Source organism: Microplitis mediator, chromosome 1, assembly GCF_029852145.1.
Source record: "Microplitis mediator isolate UGA2020A chromosome 1, iyMicMedi2.1, whole genome shotgun sequence".
Lineage (NCBI taxonomy): Eukaryota > Metazoa > Arthropoda > Insecta > Hymenoptera > Braconidae > Microplitis > Microplitis mediator.
Window position 1 is genome coordinate 21,572,334 of NC_079969.1, and position 21,920 is coordinate 21,594,253.

The 21,920-nt window shown below is 33.2% G+C and overlaps 2 protein-coding genes across 3 annotated transcripts in view; one reads left to right on the forward strand and one right to left on the reverse strand.

Moving 5' to 3' along the window:
* Window positions 1–18,962, reverse strand: part of LOC130675445 (furin-like protease 2) — a 265,829-nt gene extending 246,867 nt beyond the window's left edge. Inside the window, exon 1 of one of the 2 annotated variants that reach the window (XM_057481143.1) lies at window positions 17,989–18,962. The gene's annotated coding sequence lies outside the window, so the exon portion shown is untranslated. The remainder of the gene's footprint in view (window positions 1–17,988) is intronic. The other variant, XM_057481153.1, reaches the window with a different exon arrangement.
* A 165-nt stretch (window positions 18,963–19,127) lies between these two features.
* On the forward strand, window positions 19,128–20,967 carry LOC130675464 (40S ribosomal protein S17). The gene is made up of 3 exons (XM_057481177.1): window positions 19,128–19,274; window positions 19,598–19,749; window positions 20,641–20,967. Exons 1-3 carry the CDS (start codon window positions 19,272–19,274, stop codon window positions 20,879–20,881), a joined length of 396 nt encoding a protein of 131 aa, XP_057337160.1. The 5' UTR covers window positions 19,128–19,271; the 3' UTR covers window positions 20,882–20,967.
* The last annotated feature ends 953 nt before the right edge of the window (window positions 20,968–21,920 follow it).

A 21,920-nucleotide genomic window follows, 5' to 3' on the forward strand; every position in this document is an offset into this window, starting at 1 on the left:
AGCGTTGGATGGCGGTGGAGAAACGACAAATTCCTGATGCCTACACTATATCACTTTATTATTTCACCCGGCACTATAATAGAATAGTTATTTTCGATACGCATGTGCAAAAGTAGGGTTTCCGATAGGCTAGGAGTGACGTCACGAGTCTGTTAAGAATGTATCACAATTTCAAACGAGTTAGGATACTCCTAGTTTTTCGGGATTCCTACCTTTGAACATAAGGTATTCGAACAAAATTTTTTGTCATATCAACGACGGAAGTTAGATTTGAAAGAAAAAATATCTTAGAATTTTCGTTATTAAAAATTCAATTTAATAAAATAAGGATCGGGGTGTTTATATGAATCAACTGCTAACGTCTATCCGATTTTCATGCCACCTAGTGAACGGTTGTAAAAGTAAAAGAAATTCTCATGAACTGTAGCATTTGTAGATGGTCGTGTGGGAATGTAGAAACACATAGAGAGAAGTTATTTATCCACACGTGTGCGAGGAAAAGTGACTAAATTATAGTCGATCGGGAATCGCATACTTTACCCGGACAAAGCATAGCTCGAAAATCTAATTTTCGCGGTTGGTATTACAAAAAATATTATTGCATGATCTATACTCTTATTCCACTAACTTACAAATACTATGGTTAGTTTAGGTTTCATACATACTTAAGAGAATGAAATTTCTTTTACCGACTGACGTAATGATGTACACCCGTATGCTCGAGGTTCTCACTCGTTCTCTTGTGATACAGTGCAACCTTTCGGCTCATTCTGGAACCGACCCATGTCATAATCTGTTACTTATCCGACTTATATTGTAAATAGATATTAAACCACTCGTTTGACCAATCAGAAAGGTTTGTATTTTAATATCAAATTTTATGAGGCTGACCAGACAGTTATTGGCGTATTCTTCGACATGAGTTACATAAAATTATTTAAAGTCGTCATTTATTACTTTTACGGTTATATTTTAACGATATGAGACATTTGAAAATTTTTTGCAGAATTTATTTCTACGTTTCTACTCTCCAATTGTTAAAAAAAACGATTTTATTCCAATTTATAAGTAAAATCATTTACCCTAAAAATTGAGTAGAAAGCATGAAAAAATTTTTTTTTATTACAGCGGTGAATTTTTTAGAATGCAAATGAAACGTAAAAATCCAGCGGATTAAAGTTTAAAAAAAAGTGCATTATTTTCCCAGCGTCCACATTTTATCTAACCCACTCTTAATTTAAAAGTATTTAGTAAGTTAATTTCAATAAATACAGTATTTTAATTAAATACTTTGGGACGTTTTAAAGTCAATGTAAAATAAACTTTAAAATGTTTTATCCACTAAATTGTGACGAGCACGTAAAAAAATATACATAAGCAATGAGTGTGACGAGCGCATAGGCTGAGTAAGCGAGAAAGAGTACGCAAGGAGTGGGGGACATGTAGGAGAGAAGGGAGAATAGTTCGCGGTCGGCCGCTAGGCGGCGCCGCGACGCCTGAGTTTCTCCGAGGAGCTCTGTTGTGCTAGAGGTCTTATAAGCGATTTCTCGGCACCGTTATTTAAATCCAGCTCTCGGTCTGAGTATCACCAGATCAAGCTACGAAAACAAATAGAAGAACCAGGTATTGGCTCTTCTATATTTGAACCTCGTCGTTATTCCACGATTGTAGGTGGGTGTAGCTACCCTGTCGCGATTTGTGACGCAATATCTAGGCCGATTTGCACGTGGAGAAGCGTATTACCTTCTCCGTGCAATCTAGGGCGAGACTCTGAAACTTGGAGTATCACTCTTGGAGAAGACGAGTCTCGAACATTTTATACATCACGGGCATCTCCCGGTTGTTAATTGGGTGGCGCGAAGGTTAAATAATATCCGTAGAAACGGTGCCGCGAGTAAATCTGTAAAAAGGGAATATACGTACATGGGAATGAAAACGCGTCTCGTCACACCATATAATTTCTATTTAAATATTATTTTAAGTATTTGATTTGATGAAATATTGTAGTTTACCGAGTTTAAAGAATATTGTATAAAACATTCTGCTTCTGTTTAACTGTGTATTAATTGAATATTAAGAATTTGTCTTTTACTAAATATTATAAATAAAACTTCATACTTTATAAGCAAAATATTGGTTATTTATCTGTCAATCCGTCCGCATAATTACATTATAATTAAATAGAAATAAATAAGAAATTGCCTGAGTTACGCGACCCTCTCCGAAACCCTGGAGCCGGCGAGCTAATCTACACGAGGGGACTAATTATAAAAATTAGTTTAGTTTATAAACTTCCGTAACGTCACAGGTAATTTTCTGGCGCTCGAACAGGGACCTGAATAATTAGAAAAATTTTAGATTATCGTTTAGAATAACTAAATTATTAAAGTTTTTGCGGGTTTAAAAATTAAATACTTAGAAAAATGCCTCTTGAACATTCTCCGCCGGGTAAAACATCATATCTATGGGCTCTGAAAAAGACGGGAATTATTGACGAATTAAATAAATACGGAATAGAGTTTAATCCCGCGGCTAAATTATCAGACTTGAGACTAACACTGAGAGATTATCTTGTAAAATTCAGAAAAACCGCGTCGGAGAGTAGAACAAATAGTTGTAGCAATTTATTACGCGAAATAGAAACCGCGGAACAGACCGAAAATTTAGAGTTAGACGATCACGCGCGTAATTTGGAGGGGGAATTCGCGAAGCCGGTCCACCACGTAGAGGTACGCGTGAATCAAAAAACGGACTCGACCCAATCAACACCCACACTCAGACGTTCAGCTCGTTTAAACGCAGCAAAATCACAGTCTTACGACGACATCCGCCCACACGAAGAAGAAGAAAATTCCGACGAAGAGGAAGAAGAAGAGATATTGTGCGACATAGAAGCCGAACTCGCGGCAAAACACGAAGAAGAAATCAAGAGACGCGAAATAGAGCTACGACGTGAACTAGCCGAAAAAATCAAAGGAGAGTTCGAAGAAAAACAAAGGCTACTCCGAGAAAAAACGAAACAGGCTGAAAAAGAACAGAGACGGAACAGCCTAAAAGAGAGACTGATGAGTTGGTGGGGGAAGAAAACAAATGAGAGGTTGGCCATCGACGAAGCCGCGCTACGAGAACGACTGGAGAAAGAGATCCGAGCGGACCTAGAAAAACAGTATGCCACCGTGCAACCGAACGAGACGGGCATAGTTAACATGACGTATCAACCAACACCAAGGCGACGTGAGAGAGATGAATTGGACACCCGCGACCAAATCCGAAAGTGGGGGGTAACCTTTGACGGAGGAAAAGGGTTACTCGATTTCATAGAAAGGATCGACGAGATGAGTGACAGCTATGGGATCGATAAAATACAGTTAGTACGGTGTGTACCCATATTACTCAGAGATAAGGCGCTGCAATGGTACCGAAACAATAAAAGAGAGTGGTCAGGATGGGACGAGTTTGTCAAGGACTTGAAACAATTCTACATGCCCGTTGGTATCGACGTACAAATCGAAGAAGAGATCCGCAACCGGACGCAGGGTTACAAAGAGACGGCAAAAGAATACATAACCAAGTTACAGACATTGATGCGGAGACACGGACAGATGAGTGAGGCTGCTAAGCTCGAAAGATTATACTACAACCTACGACCAGAATACAAACGGTACATTAAGCGTGCGGAATTCAAAAACGTTAACGAGCTCACGCGATTAGCAGACGAGTATGAGGCAATCATTTTGCAAGAAGCGGCATATAAACCACCGAAAAACCAGTCCGTAATACCCGAAACTACACCCAACACCAAGAAACGTAAAGATCAGCCGGCAATCGTAATTAACGAGTACGATTATCGGACTAATTGCTGGAAATGTGGGGAGAAGGGCCACATGCAAAGTGGCTGCCGAAACCGCCGAGTCAGATTGTGTATTTACTGTGGTAAACGTGAAATGTGGAGTTGGGAATGCGGATGTCCGCGTCCGGGAAACGAACAACGGGTCGGCACGGACAAAACGGGTCGGCCCACAATAACCCAGGCGACAGACGAGACAGAGGATCCGGGAACCAGCACTACGGACTCCAGGGGAATCAACCGGAGCCAATCATTCACGAGACCCCGAGGCAAACTGTGGAGAGGGGGTCGAACACAGTCATTCCGACAAAACCCGAACCAGCAAACATACCAACAACCACAACAAGCATACCAACAGACATACCAGCAACCGCAGCAAACGTACCAACAGTCCGAACAAATGTACCAACAACCTCAGCAAGCGTACCAACAATCACAGCAGACTTACCGGCAATCAAATCCCCCGAGGCAACAATCAGATTACCAGGTGAATCCCCAATCACGAACTTGGAATTTAACGCCATCTACCGATTTAACTCCGAAATAAAACCGAATGACGCACGCCCGTATCTCATAACAAAAATAGGAGATAAAACATTATGGTGTCTCGCGGATACTGGTGCCACCACATCACTGATAAGCCAAGAGCTATGGCAATATGTCCGAGCCAAAGCTTTATACACAAGTTACAAGCCGGTAAACTTAGTGGCTACAGTGACTGATGGGCGCGAAGTTAAATGCATCGGAATAGCCATAATAAAAATTCAAGTTAAAGACACCGAAAGACAGTTGCCGTTTCATGTAATGCCGAGTTTCCACGGAGACATTCTGTTGGGGATAGATAATCTAGCAGAAATAGGATTCAGTTTGAATTTCAGCAGCACAAACCACATGATAAATACCACTTCCGTTCGCGATCCGATTACCGAAGCAAAGAGAGAGATAGACATCGAGTTAACTTTAAATACGAAAACAGAAGGTCCGACGCCATTGATGAAACATACGATAAAAATTAAGCCGGGTACTGAACCGATTAAATTCCGATACACTCCGAGAAATCCCGCAATGCAGCAAATCATCAATGACGAGGTCGACAAGATGTTGGAAAAGGGGGTAATCGAACCGTCAAGTAGCCCGTGGAGCTCACCGGTGGTAATTGTGAAGAAAAAGAATAAGAAATACCGCTTCTGCATAGACTTCCGTAAAATAAACGAGGTATCCGAAAGAGACGCCTATCCCCTACCGCAGGTAAACGCGACATTGGACAAACTCCGAAACGCGAAATTCATATCTACCATAGACCTGGAAAATGGGTATTGGCAGGTACCTCTAACCGAGACAAGCAAACCAATTACTGCTTTTACCGTGCCGGGACGTGGCTTGTTCCAATTTACCGTAATGCCGTTTGGGTTACATTCCGCGTCTGCAACGTTTCAAAGATTACTGAACGAAGTAGTAGGTCCAGATTTAGAACCGTACGTCTTCGTATACCTGGATGACATCATTGTGATCGGACGAACGCTAGAGGAACACATGGGTATTCTGCGCAAGGTATTTCAGCGTTTACGAGAAGCTCACCTGAAAATAAACGTGGAAAAAAGCAAGTTTTTAGAGACTCAGCTAGTCTATTTAGGCCACGTGATCGACGGTGAGGGTATACGAACGGACGCTGATAAAGTCAAAGCCATCGACGATTTAAAAATACCCACTACTGTGAAGGAAGTTCGTCAATTCATCGGGATGGTATCTTGGTATCGAAGATTTATACCTAACTGTTCCAACCTGACCAAACCGTTGACGGCACTGCTTCAGAAAAAGAAGAAATGGCGCTGGGGCGAGCTGGAACAAAACGCTTTCGACGCATTAAAACAAAAATTAAAAACCGCACCGGTACTAGTTCCCCCAGACTTCGAGAAACCTTTCACTCTACAAACCGATGCCAGCAAAGAAGGGCTAGGAGCAGTGTTAACACAAGAAACAGACGGACAGGAACATGTAGTCGCGTACGCAAGCCGATCTCTTAATAAAAGCGAAATCAATTACACCGTTACGGAAAAGGAATGCTTAGCCGTAGTATGGGGTATACAGAAAATGCGCCCATACTTAGAGGGGTACAAATTTAATGTCATCACCGACCATCAGTCATTAAAATGGTTGGCCACAATCGAGAGCCCGTCCGGTAGAGTCGCCAGGTGGAGTTTATATCTCCAACAGTTCGATTTCAACATAGTTTATCGAAAGGGGAGGCTCAATAAAGTCGCGGATGCACTGTCGCGAAGCAACGAGGAACACATCGGGGAAGAGTCAGAAGGCATGCAAGAAACAATAGTGATCGCGAGTACGGAACTGAAAGGCGGGTGGTACGCGCGAGTAAAACAAGGGGTCGAGACACGGCCACAACATTACCCAGAATTCTGTATAAAAAACGGAAACTTATATCGCCATATGCACCACAGCCTCAATTATTCCGAAAGAAATGACGCATGGAAGCTATGCGTGCCCGAGACACTACGAGACAAGGTCATGCGCGAAAATCACGACGAACCGACCGCGGGGCACCTAGGGGTGACAAAAACGATAAACCGGATAGCGAGATTATATTATTGGCCACGAATGCACCAGGATATAGGAAGATACGTTCGCAGTTGTGAGAAGTGCCAAGAGTTTAAACCTTGTCAGGGCTTAACCCCGGGAAAAATGGGCACAGTGAATGCCACGCGGCCATGGGAAATTGTCTCGGTGGATATAATCGGTCCGAAGCCCCGTTCATCAAACGGGATGTGCTACGCACTAGTTCTACAAGACAAATTCACTAAGTGGGTGGAAATTCAACCGATGAGGCAAGCCAAAGCCGACACCATCGTCAAAGCACTAAAAGAACGCATCCTATTACGTTTCGGTCGGGTTCGAATGGTCATGTCTGACAACGGAAGCCAGTTCGTCAGTAAAGAGTTTACGTCTCTTTTAAAAGAATACGGTATCGAACATTTTAGAACCCCACCTTATTCCCCCCAATGTAACCCCGTGGAGCGGGCTAATAAGGTAATAGGGACAATGATCGCACAATATATCCAGAAGAATCAACGTTCATGGGATAAATTAATACCGGAATTAATGTTTGCCATTAACACAGCAAAACATGAGTCAACGCAGTTCACACCCGCTTATCTTAACTACGGCCGCGAATTACTTCCTCCGAATACGTTGCGAGAAAGACTCGAGGGCGGTCATACAGTTAATAATTACGATCACCTGGATAACTTGAAAAATTTACACGAGGCCATGGACCTCGTACGCTTGAATCTCGCGCGCGCATTCACCAAACAGAGCCGGTACTTCGACGAGAAACGGAGTGACTGGGTACCTAGAGTAGGGGAACTAGTCGCAAAGCGCGAGCACCATCTATCGTCCGCGATCGATAAATTTTCGGGTAAACTAGCGAACAAATATACCGGTGGGTATACTGTATTGCGTAACGTCGGTAAGAACGTTTTCGAGATCGGCCGAGGAGCTGAAACGCACATTGTACATATAAAAGACTTAAAGCCGTACACTAGCAGAGATATTCCGGTCATAGAAATCGAGAACACAATTGTATAAAGATAAGGGAGCCAGTGACAGAACAGATAAATAGCCATTATCAAGTGATTGTCTGAATTATAATTAATCATAGTTTTGAAAAAAAAATAAAATATAGTATAACCAGGTAAACAGAAGTTAATTAATGTCAAATCTAGGTTAAGAGGAAAAAATATGTAACTCGGATTTTTTTTATTATTATTGTAATTTATCTTTATCTTTATTTCTTTTACTTTATTTATTCTTATAATAACCGTAACTAGGGGTCGAACTACCGGACAATAGACAGACTCGTGAAGGATGGATGACCACGCGTTGTTACGAGCCGCCAAACGCACCATCGCGCGGTCGCGGGCGAAGATGGCCGCTCGTCAGAAGAAGGAAGCACGGAAGAAAAAATTACCGCCAATAGAGTCCGTTACGCCGCCTACAGAACCCGTCGTACCGCCACTAGAATCCGTTACGCCGTCTACAGGACCCGCTGTACCGCTGACGAAATCCGTCGACCCGCCGTCAGAACCTGTCGTATCACCATCGGAATCTACTCCGCCAGCAAACGAGACTGCTCCAGTACGATCAGAACCCATACTACCATCTCCCGAACCGAGTACGGAGACAGATGGAGACTCAATTAACAGTAAGGACGTCGAAGACGTGAACGGGAAGAAGTTACCCGCCGTACCCCGAACCGCAGGTCGTATTCGAGGCAATTGGGTAGCCGAGATAAAACCGACGACACCGGCCCGTAAGAAGACCACATTTTTAAATGCCTCCGCTGCCGCATCCGGACGCAAAACTATCTTATTACCTGAAACTTGCACGGCACAACAACTGATTAAGATTCGGCAGGAAAAAATCATGCGAGTAGAAGAGAAGATCCGGTCCATTGTCGTGAGAGAAGAGCAAGACATCCCGGCGCAAGTGCAGCAGCAAGACGAGGCCTACATACCAAGGCGCATCGTTCCATCCGTCGAACCCGTCATCAGCTATCAACCGACTCCGCTACACCTATTAAAGAGTCGACATCCAGAGGTCGCAGCACCTTTATCCGTGTTCGAATTTCAAATGCAGAAACAAAGTACTGTTCTGCCACAACCGCATACGACACCCATATACCAGCAGTACCCAGTCGATACCTCGCAAGGAACAAAAAAGCGAATCCGTAAACCCCGCAAGCAAGGGAAAAGAGGCCGACATCTCGAGCAGGATACAGATGGGGTTGTGTGGCAAGTCACAGTCAAGAATGGGGTAGAGACGAGGAAGCGTACGGACCGTGAGGCGAGACCAACTGTCGCTAACGCCACCGACGAGAACACCGCTGACACCACCGACGAGAACACCGTTGACACTACCGACGAGGGAGCCACTGACGCCACAGACGAGAAGACGACGAACGATACTAACCAGAGTACCATTGTTGACCCGACACCGGGGAGTTAAACCCGCGGACCCGTTTTTATTATTATTTATTTACTTTTATTGTTTATTTTTTTTTAGGTACTTTTGTCTTTTTTATATTTTATTATTATTTATTGAAACGTTTCTTAATTTGAATGCATGTTTTTTTTTTGATAATTTCAATGTATTATTTTAACTATTGTTTGTATGTAACCGTGGAGGTTAAAAGATTTTTGTGTTTTTATAAATATACGAACCTAGAAACAGTTTTATGAGTGTTTAATCGGGGCGAAAAGCCCACCCAAAAAAATATATTATAAGTAAAAATATTTTTTTTAAAAAAGCGGCCTTTTCTTTTTTTAAGAAAGGGGGGTGTGACGAGCACGTAAAAAAATATACATAAGCAATGAGTGTGACGAGCGCATAGGCTGAGTAAGCGAGAAAGAGTACGCAAGGAGTGGGGGACATGTAGGAGAGAAGGGAGAATAGTTCGCGGTCGGCCGCTAGGCGGCGCCGCGACGCCTGAGTTTCTCCGAGGAGCTCTGTTGTGCTAGAGGTCTTATAAGCGATTTCTCGGCACCGTTATTTAAATCCAGCTCTCGGTCTGAGTATCACCAGATCAAGCTACGAAAACAAATAGAAGAACCAGGTATTGGCTCTTCTATATTTGAACCTCGTCGTTATTCCACGATTGTAGGTGGGTGTAGCTACCCTGTCGCGATTTGTGACGCAATATCTAGGCCGATTTGCACGTGGAGAAGCGTATTACCTTCTCCGTGCAATCTAGGGCGAGACTCTGAAACTTGGAGTATCACTCTTGGAGAAGACGAGTCTCGAACATTTTATACATCACGGGCATCTCCCGGTTGTTAATTGGGTGGCGCGAAGGTTAAATAATATCCGTAGAAACGGTGCCGCGAGTAAATCTGTAAAAAGGGAATATACGTACATGGGAATGAAAACGCGTCTCGTCACACCATATAATTTCTATTTAAATATTATTTTAAGTATTTGATTTGATGAAATATTGTAGTTTACCGAGTTTAAAGAATATTGTATAAAACATTCTGCTTCTGTTTAACTGTGTATTAATTGAATATTAAGAATTTGTCTTTTACTAAATATTATAAATAAAACTTCATACTTTATAAGCAAAATATTGGTTATTTATCTGTCAATCCGTCCGCATAATTACATTATAATTAAATAGAAATAAATAAGAAATTGCCTGAGTTACGCGACCCTCTCCGAAACCCTGGAGCCGGCGAGCTAATCTACACGAGGGGACTAATTATAAAAATTAGTTTAGTTTATAAACTTCCGTAACGTCACAAAATATATGATAGTTTTTATACAAATATTTTTTTTTTTTAAAAACGACATTTGATGTCACTGTACAGTCTACGTAGACTGATGCTCTACATGTTTACAATTATAGATTTACATCTCAAAACATATAAAACTTTAGTCATCATGATTAAAATCTTAACTATCAAAGGAATCAAAAGCTCAATTCCATCGCAAAAAGTATATCTCCTGACATTATATAAAAAAAGTTTTTTCTATATATTAAAAAATAATAATAATAAAAAGATAAGAGTAAGATTCATGTACACACTTTTACTTTTATAAATTAAAAAAAAATAATAACATAGTCATTAATATTTAAAGATCAAACGGTTCATGTTTGTTCACGTATATATTAGAAAATATCTGGATAAAAAGTTGGAATTACATCACAGTTTTTTTGTGAGCATCGTGACAACATCAAGTGACTTTGGATTTGACACGTTATAACTTTTTAACTACTAGAATTATATTCCATTTTTTTTTTTTTTTAGATCTCAATTAAAACTTCATTCCCGATTTTATTTTTATTTTCGTATCTCAACTCATATATTTACAATAAAAAATCTAAAACTATTCCATAAATAAAATCATGTTCAAAATATGTATATATTTATATATAAAAACAATATCTGTAGGCAAAAAAAAAATATATATATATATGTGTGTATATATATAAACAATTAGTTCCACATTATAATTTATAAAATATTAATTTAATAAATGTATACTATTTTGTTGGCAATTGAAATATATATTAATAATAAAAATATTTCTGGACATACATGAGGAAAAAATAATTATTATGAAAAAATCTAACTGGGAATATATATCGCTAAATGCAATTTGCGATATCACTTTTAGTTAACTAAATGAGTTATTGTTGTGTTTTAAAATGATCATCTTTTTTTCATTACTTTAATTTATGTGAAATATGAATAAAGGGGTGTAAAAATAATTTATTATTTGAAATATTCATACTAAAATGAATACTTTTCTAATTTAAAAATTCGAATTACTCGACAAATCTTAACTATGTGTCAATTATTGTCAGAAATTTTAATAATTTTTGACACGCAAACTAAAAAGTTAATATTCGAAATTAGAACCGGATAATCGAGTTTTGCAACATGAATAGTTCCGTGAAATTTTGTAAATGTTCTTGAGGATTAGCGTGAGAAATTAATAATTACCTTTGAAAATCAAAAAAGTTTTTTTTGCGTTTTCTGATTATTATAACTAACTAACGATGCGTCGTAGGAAAAATCTGCAGACTCAGTTTGGTGGCTTATCATTGTTTGATAAATCCATCTGTTCAAAAGTTATGTGAGCTTGAAATCAAATTTACAGTAAATTTTGAGATCTTTTTACTTTTCCGGCGAAACTATCAGACTTATCACAAAGTGTAGGAGGATATTTTTTGTAGATAATATTATTTTTCAGAATTTATCTTTCAAAGTTTTCCAAATTTCACATTGTTTTCTAGTTATTTTCATTTTAATGTCAAACTCTTAAAATCGATCAGAACAATACTTTTTAAAAAATAGTATTTTTGTATTTAAATGAAACTTTTGAACCTGTTTCCGAGAAAAAAAAAATTTGATTTTTTTTTTTTTAACGCTAATATATATTATATATATATTGACCGAGATTATAAATTTATAAAAAATTGGAAAAACTTTTTAGTTCAATTCACAAAGATATCTACGAAACACGAATTTTCATTCAAATATGTGAATCCATTCAAAAGTTATGCATAAGAAAATAGGTTTTTATATCCATCCTGTCTACATTTTACGATTATATCTATACCTACATTGTAGAAGATACTTACAATGAAATTACCACGGAAAACGTCCTCAATACTTTATAAAGTTTTATTCAAATCAATGAAACTAATTCAAAGTTATGGATATAGTTAAAAAAAATTCATCCACACATAAAATTGAAAAGTTTTCATTTAAAAAGATATTTTATTAATTGGATTCAAACTTTATTTCGTTTTTTTTTTAAATATATACTGTATTATATTAATTTTTTTATTTTGATGTCTCACAATTCATAGTTAATAATTTTAAATAAAAATGATTTTTTTAAATTACCTTTGCATAATAAAAAATTTTCTTAATTTTATTTGGAAAAATTGATGTTAAACTTTAAGTGTTAAATATTAATATTCAACATAACACAATGCCATTATGTTAAAATAAAAATTTTACTTGTTCTACTGATAAAATTTGAATATATAAAAATTTATAGTTTTATTGCAGAGAACTTTAAAATTGATGTATGTTACTTTTGGATAGACTTTTTTTCTTTTCTTTTTTTACAAATTATGTTAAAATAACTTAAGAATTTGTATTATATCGACTGTTTTCTAACACGTTTGATTCTACCGCGAAAATTCTACTGCTTACAGTTATCGTTGAGACAAAAAAAAAATTTTGTATAAAGAAAACAACTATTTTCCAAAACCAAAAAACGTCTCAACTTTGTACATATTTTTTTTTATCATATTTTTGTCTACTACTATCAAATAAAAAAAATATAATAATTTTTAAATCAAAACAATGAATTCTGATGCAACAAAAATTTTAAAGTCATTAATAAATATAAAATTATAACACTATAAAATCGGAAGTCAATTCGGAGTAATTAAGGATGCTATTTAAATCCGAATTCATTCCGTCACTCGGAGTTCCAGAGTTTGAGAAAAAATTGCTCCGCATGCGGAGTGAATAGGGAGTTTGTTTTTCAGGTGAGTGATTTCGGAATGATCTGAATTTTATTTAAATCCGCATTCACTCCGAGTTGGAGTTTAAATTTTGAAATAAACTCCCTTTCGGAGCGAATTTCACTTTGAGGGGATTAAATAAATACACAGTCATCTGCTCCGCATTCACTTCGGATATAATCCGCGTTCACTCCGCAAATTTTTTACAGTGTACCCATGAGAAATATAATTTATTGATTATTATTAATCAACAATTTCAGTTTACTATCAATTCCGTATGAATATAAAAGATTTTGAAATCAGTGGTAAATGTTGATAACTAATTTAGTGTTATGGTTCTCAGTTCACCAATACACTAGTTTTACTATTAATTTAATATTTACTTTAGTCAATATGTCAAACAAGCTGTTCTGCTAATATTGATAATTATGTCAACATTTAATTAAATTAATATACAGTTGGCATGACAGCTCCCAGTACATGAAATATTATTTACCTTATCAAATAAATATAGAATTGTTATAAAAATTTATTTTTAAAATAAAGTATCAAAAAAAAATATTTACTGTCATTTTATAATTTTTTCTTATCTATTTTTAATGTTATCGTCCGCCATAAAAAAAATATTTCCTGACAAAAAATTTTTAATTACCAAAAAAATTTTCACTTGTCCTATGAAATTTTTTTCTTATAAATTAAAAACATAAATTTTCTTGAGACGAGAAAAAATTTTCTTGGAGCAAGAAAAAAGTTCTTGCGTTCAGAAATTTATTCTAGTCCTACCAAAAAAAAAAATTCTCGACTAAGTAAATACTCTTAATTCAAGAAAATTTTTTTAAATACCTCAATTTTTTCGTATACAGGAAAAATTTTTTCTAACCGACAAATTCTCTCGGCTCAAGAAAATCTTGGCTTGGATCAAAAAAATTGTTTGTCGCCTAAAATATTTTCTTGACTCAAGATAACTTTTTTTTCTGAGTAAAAAAATTTTTGTCTTCAATTTATAATTCAAAATATTTCTCGTATTAAGAAATTCTTTTTTTCTGTGTAGATTTAGATTTATTGTTTAAATTAGCATTATTTAAATTTATATTTTATTTATTATTATTAGCAATATAATATGACATATATGTATAAAGATATAATGATTAATGTCAATATTAATAAGTAAATATCAAGTCAAATGTAGATTGAACATAAATTATGAGTAAAATAATGTATGCTCGTCTTCTCAACAATCACATCACTGAATACACAACAATTACTGTGAATATTTTGACACGATATAAATAATTGTATTATTACACATACGTTAATTCAGTCCAACTGTATGAATATGTTATTATTAAGATAAATGTATTAACACATCTATTTATAAATAAATATCACAGTAATACCGATTCCGACTATAATGTTTATTTATAAATATTTTTTATTGTTCTACTGATAAGAAGAAAATATAAATAATAATTGAGCTATAATTATGAATTAAAGATAATTAAAAGTCATTTATTTGAATAATTAAATTATCATTTATCATAATTAATAATAACTTACTACTTTTTTTTTTTAATGTAATCAACTTTAAAAATAATTTATCCTTATTTCACTTTTACGCTCCACAGTAATCATTTCTCACTTAACGTGCTGTACTTTTTTAATATTATGTATATATTTTTTTTACTTTACTTTTCATTGTTTATAACGATAACTAGACTTTAAAAATACATTTGTTTATATTTCTTATTTTTAATCCAGTTAACGACCTTAGCTTTTTTTTAATATGATAAATTAAGTTATAAATATCCGTCATTATTTCTATATAGTACTATAGTACACGAAAAAAAAACATTTGTCATAAAATATTGAAAATAAAAAGATGTAAGAAATGTTTTAATAAATTTATTTTTTGTTATAAACTCAGTCTCCACAATTGATGTATACCTGAAGATCAGAACGTTATTCACGCAACGAAAATGATAATAATTCATGGAAATTGACTCTAAAGGTGACTTAAGGGGTAGTTCAGGGTGGCCTGCAATTATCGGCTGACGTGCGAAACATTTCAGAAATCTAGATGCAGTAGATTTTTCACTTTTCATTTCGTTTTTTTTATTTTAGTTCCGCGAAAAACGTTCTGATTTTCAGGTACATAATTATTGTCACTTTACTTCATTTTAGTCTTCAATTTCTTTATATATCTTTCAAAATTATATTTAGGGGAAGGGCGGGCAAAACGAACTACCCTATAAATTTGATGATTTTTTTTTCAAATTGTTTGTAACCGTCATTTAATGTCAATTTTTGTACAATTTTGAGTGTCCCAAAATTTAAAGATTTCTTATTAGATAATTAAACAAATTATCGGTTTCAAATTAGATATTTAAAATAATCTGTTATTATCTATCCCGTGTAAAAAAAAATGCTGAAAAAAGGTTAAAAAAGTATCTACCTGAAGATCGGAACGTTTTTGGTGAGACAAAAATAAAGAACAAAACGAAAAGTAAAAAATCTAATGGATCTAAATTTTTGAAATGTCTCACATACGCGCTAGTATGTCAGCTGAAAATTGCAGGCCACTTCTAACTACCCCTTAAGCAATCAAAGTACATAAATTTTTCATTTTCGTTGCGCGAAAAACGTTCCGTTCTTCAGGTACATAAAAAAGTGTTGACTATTCTAAGCTTCAAAACGTGAGACAATGACGAACTTTTTTTAAACGATTTCCAAGCTTCTTAAAATACACAGAAAAAAACGATTGACTTAATACTACAAATTAACATTTATCAGTGCAAAATACGTTCAGAAAAAACTGATTTTGAACTGTTTCTGAACGTTTGTCGTTTTAGCATATCTTAATAATATACGGATATTTATTATCACGTTTTGAAGTTTAGAATAGTCAACAGTTTTTTTAACAAGGGATATTTTCAACGAAATTTATTCCTGGGTATGTTCATTAGTTTTTATTTAAAAAACGAGTTTTTTTCAATACTGTCAAAAATTGCAGTTTGATTAGCAAATTTATGTCACTCTAAAACCAATACTGTAAAGATTACACTCTATATATAGTAATTATTAAAACTAATGGAGTAAGAAATAAAATAATAAATTTCACGGTTCAAAATACAATTTTAACTTAATCGACTAGAAAAAATTCTACATATTTTAAATCTTTAAGCCGCGAAAGTGAATAATTTTAACAGTTTCAGATTCACAGCAACAATTTTTTTAGGTTTCTTTTTTCAGACAACTTTACTTGTAAAAATTACTGAATGTATTAAATAAATTCCCGGACACTTCATTGATAATTCAAATAATGATTTCAAAAGTTTTATTAAATTCCGTCTGTGACATTTACGACATTTTAATTTTTAAATAAATTGTTTATATCAATAAAACATTTTCTAAAAAACCAAAATTATTATTTCATTACTAGTTTATATATTAAACAACTTGATAATGTTTTAAAAAATGATTCTAAATTAGTGACGCTATAAAATTTTTAAATATCATAAATAAACAAATTGCTCTGAATACTTGTTATAAGAGTGTATAAATTTAACATCTATCTAAAAGCGATATATCAGTGAAATTAAATAGATTTTCTTTAACGATATCTATATCACGTCAGACTTTGACGGAAGGTGAAAGTCGTCGGATCTCTGCGGTCAGCTGACTGTCGAACCAAGAACTACTATATAGTAAAAGTAGATTACAGATATATATATATATATATAAATATATCCGGAATGAAAGAGGTAAAAGAGAAAGAAAAATAAAGACATTGGAATAAAGAATATAAAAGAGACCCAAGTATTAGACCGCGAAAGCGACCAACATTATCCTCAAGAACTAGAGCTTTTGGCTTTATTATCTGATTCTTCTTCCGTTAACATCACAGTTGCATTTTACCTCGAATAAATAATCCATCTTTATCTAAATTCTTATAATTAAAAAACAAACGCTGGAATAAACAACGCGCGAAATATAAAATCCTGTTGATGTTATGACGAAATTTAAACCATTTGAACATAAATAAAACAAAAAAACTTCTTATGTACATAAATAACATGAATTAAAATAAATATTAAAACTCCAAGTCAAAGTACAAAGGATAAGACCAGAGTTTTTTTAAAATTACTTACTAAACACCAAGGACACGAAACCTATAAAAACATCAATCATGACATAATGAATCATGATTCATGAGTAATCTCTAATCTGCAGTAATGTAGTACCTACACATATGGTATTTTCTATTTTTATATATATATATACTGTTATTATTATTATCAGAGTTATAATAAAAATATATATGTATGAAATATATGTTAATTAATGAATTAATATACAGTAATAATCATTACATGTGAGTTTGTGACGGAAAAGAAACAGTGTGTAACTACAGTATGACACAATTGTAACACGCGAGAGAATGGAATACAAGTAAAATAAAAATTAAAATTAAAAAAAAAAGAGAGTGAGCAGAGGCTGACATCGCTACACGGTGCACTGACCCAGCTGTCTCATCAAGCATAGTCTGTCACTCTTGGAAACAACCCACAATTACTACCATAACGTCAATATATACATATATAAATAGTTATATTTAATAATTCATAAATAAACTTTATTGTTATTTATTAATTATTAATGATACTGAAATCATCTGACGTCTAGTAATTTTTGGATTTTTTTAAAAACGATAAATTTAAAAAAATTGCATCTATAATTTTTGAAATTTTCTACATGTGCATATTTTAGTATTTTTTTTTTTTTAATTAATTTGTTGAAAAAAAAATCCGAAAATTATTAAGTGTCTGTTTAATTCAGCGTGGAAATTATTAACGATCCTGAAGTTAACAGACAATTAACTATTTTCGAATTTTTTTTTTTAATTAAAAAAAAAACTAAAAATATGCACATGTAGAAAATTAAAAAAACTATAGGTGCAATTTTTAAAAATATTCTTCTCAAAAATTTATTGTTTTTAAAAGAATTAAAAAATTATGAGACAGCTAATTTCAGTATCAATTATTTATAACCTGTAAAATTTAAAATAAAAAACAAGTAAACTTACCCGATGTAGTTTTATATCACGACGAACCAAATAAATGTTAAATTCCAAAAATAAGAATTATGATTTAAATAATAATTATCACAATAACTTGTCATTACACCATAATTTAAAAAACATAAATTAACGTATCTACGTTTAAATGAACGTTATCCCGATGCACGAATAATAATTATTAATTTGACAAATATATTTGTGCGTCATTGACACACATTTGAATTTAAATAAGAGTTTAAATATTCATATGTATCTTTTAACTCACTGATAATTACAACACGACAATATATGGATATATATTTATATGGATATATAAAACGCGTACGCGAAAGTTTAAAGTTAACCGTTTATATTTTTTAAAAAACCGGAATATAGACTCGGATAATATAATAATATATGTATATATACATATATATATAAACAGGATGTGTTACAAGATGAAGAAAAAAGAGAGAGCACGCGCCCGACCGTACACGGACGAAAGCACCGCACTGACTGACTCGCGAATTCTCTTTTCCCGTTCACTAAGCGATAAACAAACCTCTGTGCCCTTGTCCCCACCATTACTCGCTCTCGCTCCCGCTCTGTACTCAAACTCCATATCCAACTCCCAACCATCTATTGGATATATATATATAGATATATATACACTCTAGTCTCCCACGCTCTCACATTATCTCACTCAGTGTCCCCCACATTTATCCAGCACCCACTTTTCATCGTTTCTCTGTTACTGTCTACGCGACACCATAAGTCCGAGAGAGTTAAAAAGATTAAATGTCTGTCTATGTCTATATTTTAACTTTAATTTATTTCTCCCTCTCTTTTCACAAACTGTTTAAAAAATTATTTTAACGCCATAGACTCGTAATTTAAAATACGTTATTTTGAATGCATCGTAATCATGGAACTGAGTAACGTAACTGACAATTGTTTATTTTCATTTATTAAATAACTTAACCTGTAAGGGTATAACCTGATTGAACTGACAAAATTTAAACATTCCCTTTAAGGTCAGATGTTTTATTTACAGTGCGCATGCACGGGTTTATAGGTAAAGCAGTACGCATGCACGCGGTAAAATTTATTTATTTCAAAAATGGAATTTGAGCGACATCTTTGTAAAAGAGCGGTAATTAAATTTTGTGTGTTTGGAGTCGGTAAGATTTAAAAATGGCGCTGCGGTTTTATTTTAGTGTAGATTTCTAGATTTCATGTTCGGAGAGTAAAGCAGCACTGGGTTGTTACTCGGAAGGGACAATAATTTCTTTTCTGCAGCGACATTCAACATGGTTGGTAGTTTTGTTATAATTTCTGTATTTTAATCCGATTTTTAAATTGCAATCCTTTTTAAATTTTTGAAATTTATTAAATCTGTTGATTTTGCTATTTTTGAAGTTTTTTTTTACATATCTATGTACGTTATTTTTCTTTTACGTGCAAAGTTTTATGTGGACGTGGGTGCCATCATTTTTGTTGGTTAAGCATTTGATGACTTGTTTGATTATTGAAAATTATGAAATAGTGATATAAGTTTAACACAGTGGATAATTACATCAATTATAAATGAAATTGGTATTTAAGTTCATAATTATAATCATTATTTTTTTTATAGGGTCGTGTACGTACCAAGACCATCAAAAAGGCCGCTCGGGTCATCATCGAGAAGTACTACACCCGCCTCACGTTGGATTTTCACACCAACAAGAGAATATGTGAAGAAATTGCTATAATTCCTAGCAAGCCTCTTAAAAATAAAATTGCTGGGTAAGTTACTGAAACTTCACTTTATTTGTTTACTTCACTAACAAATTTTATACTTATATTTATTCCAAATGATTACTTGCAAATTTTAAATCATTTTAAAACATCTTAAATTATTTATATGAGTGTAAATGTAGCAGACATCAACAAATTTAAAATTATTAATAAATAGAGTAAATAATTAATAAAATAAAATTTTAAAAAAATGTGCATTTAAAAAATTTTGAAATTAATAAGTGATTTTTTTACAAATATTATTTTTTAAATTATTTATTTTATTTATTTATAATTTTAAATTTGTCTGACGTCTGCTACATTCACACTAAATTATTTAAAAACAATATTTATTTTAACGACTCAAGCCATAAATATTTAGGGCCAGTTTTTCAAGCCGGGTTTGTTTATAATCGGAGTTTTAATTATTATTGCTCCCATATCTATAGATTATAAATGTATAAATATACTAGCAATATTAATTTAAACCCGGTTTAAAAATTGGTCCTTAATTATGATTCTGAAGTAGCCGACGTCTAATAATTTTTGAATTATTTTTAAAACGATGAACGATAAAAAAAAAAAATATTTAAAAAAATTGCACCTATAGATTTTTGAATTATCTGCATGTGCATTTTTTTTTAATTGATGTGTTGATATAAAAATCCGAAAAATTTTTAGTGTCTACTAACTTAGGATCATTCTTAATTTTATTGATCATTAAATTTTTTTTTTAAATATTTTGTTATTAAATAAATTTTAATTAACTATTTATCAAAACATTAGTGATTGTTATTATTAACTAAATCTTTACATTCTTATGTACTAATTAAATAATAAAATATTTAGTATTTGATTTGTGTGAAAAATTTTCAACAACTTGATTTATTTAATTTATAGATTTGTCACGCATTTGATGAAGAGGTTGCGTCACAGCCAAGTTCGTGGAATCTCCATCAAACTTCAAGAAGAAGAAAGAGAGCGTAGAGATAACTACGTTCCAGAAGTTTCAGCTCTCGAACACGATGTTATTGAGGTCGATCCTGAAACTAAAGAAATGTTGAAGATGTTGGAGTTCAGCAACGTTTCTGTTCTTCAGCTTGTCCAGCCAACAACTCATCAATTCAATCGAAGAAATTAATTTTCCTTACTTTAAAAATTAAATAAAAAAAACATTGAATCCGTCAGCGTTATAAATTCTGAATAAATTTTTAATCTGACAGACTATTTTATATTTGTTCAATTTACTTACCATTTGAATTATTCCTCCGCCTATTCCTGTAAGATTTTACTCATTTTTTATACGCATAGTCAGCAGATGATTTAGAATCTAAACATCAATTTTGGAGTGAACAATAAAAATTTCAACATAATACTAAAATTGTCAGTTATTCTAATTGATTTAAATGGTAATTGATTATTGTGTCAGTCTAATTCTTTTGCGTATTATAATTAAAGCATCTAATTCCCCAATTTATTTTTTTGAACCTGTTATTTTTAACCAATTAAATTATTATTTAAATAGACAATCAAAGATTTGAAAACTTATTTTAATATTCTTATTTTTTTAAACATCTTAAAAATAATTATAAATTTGAAAATTGAATTTAATTATTCTAGAAGTGGGGAAAAAATTTTAAACTTCACAAGATAAATGAATTTATAAATTCAAATGACATTTTTAGTCTGCGGATTAGATCCAATAGTTTATTTTTTTATTTCCTAAAAATCACATCAATGCAATTATAAAAATTAAAAAAGTAAGTAAATTTTTGGTGAAATTTAAAATCATAAAATTTTATGATACTGAAAGCAGACATTAAAATAACTTATTTATTTCATACAAACAACTAAAATACTTATAGGAAAAACTCAAGAAATTTTTTTTGGATGTTTTCAAAATTTTGTTTTACTTACAACTAATTTATTTATAAAAATTAAAAAATTCTGTCTGCTACTTTCAGTATCAAAATTTTAGTCATTTTTTAAAAAAATTAATTAATTAATTACTTTTCATTACAAAAATTATTTATTTTTTTAGTAAAATCTCATGACAGTTTTTGCTTAAAACTAAAAAAATTTTTACACGTAATTATAATCATAATTTATTAATTAAAATACAAAAAAATAAAGTTCTGTAGGATGCAGTAAGAGTGCGCAAGTGTTGCCTTACCTAACTT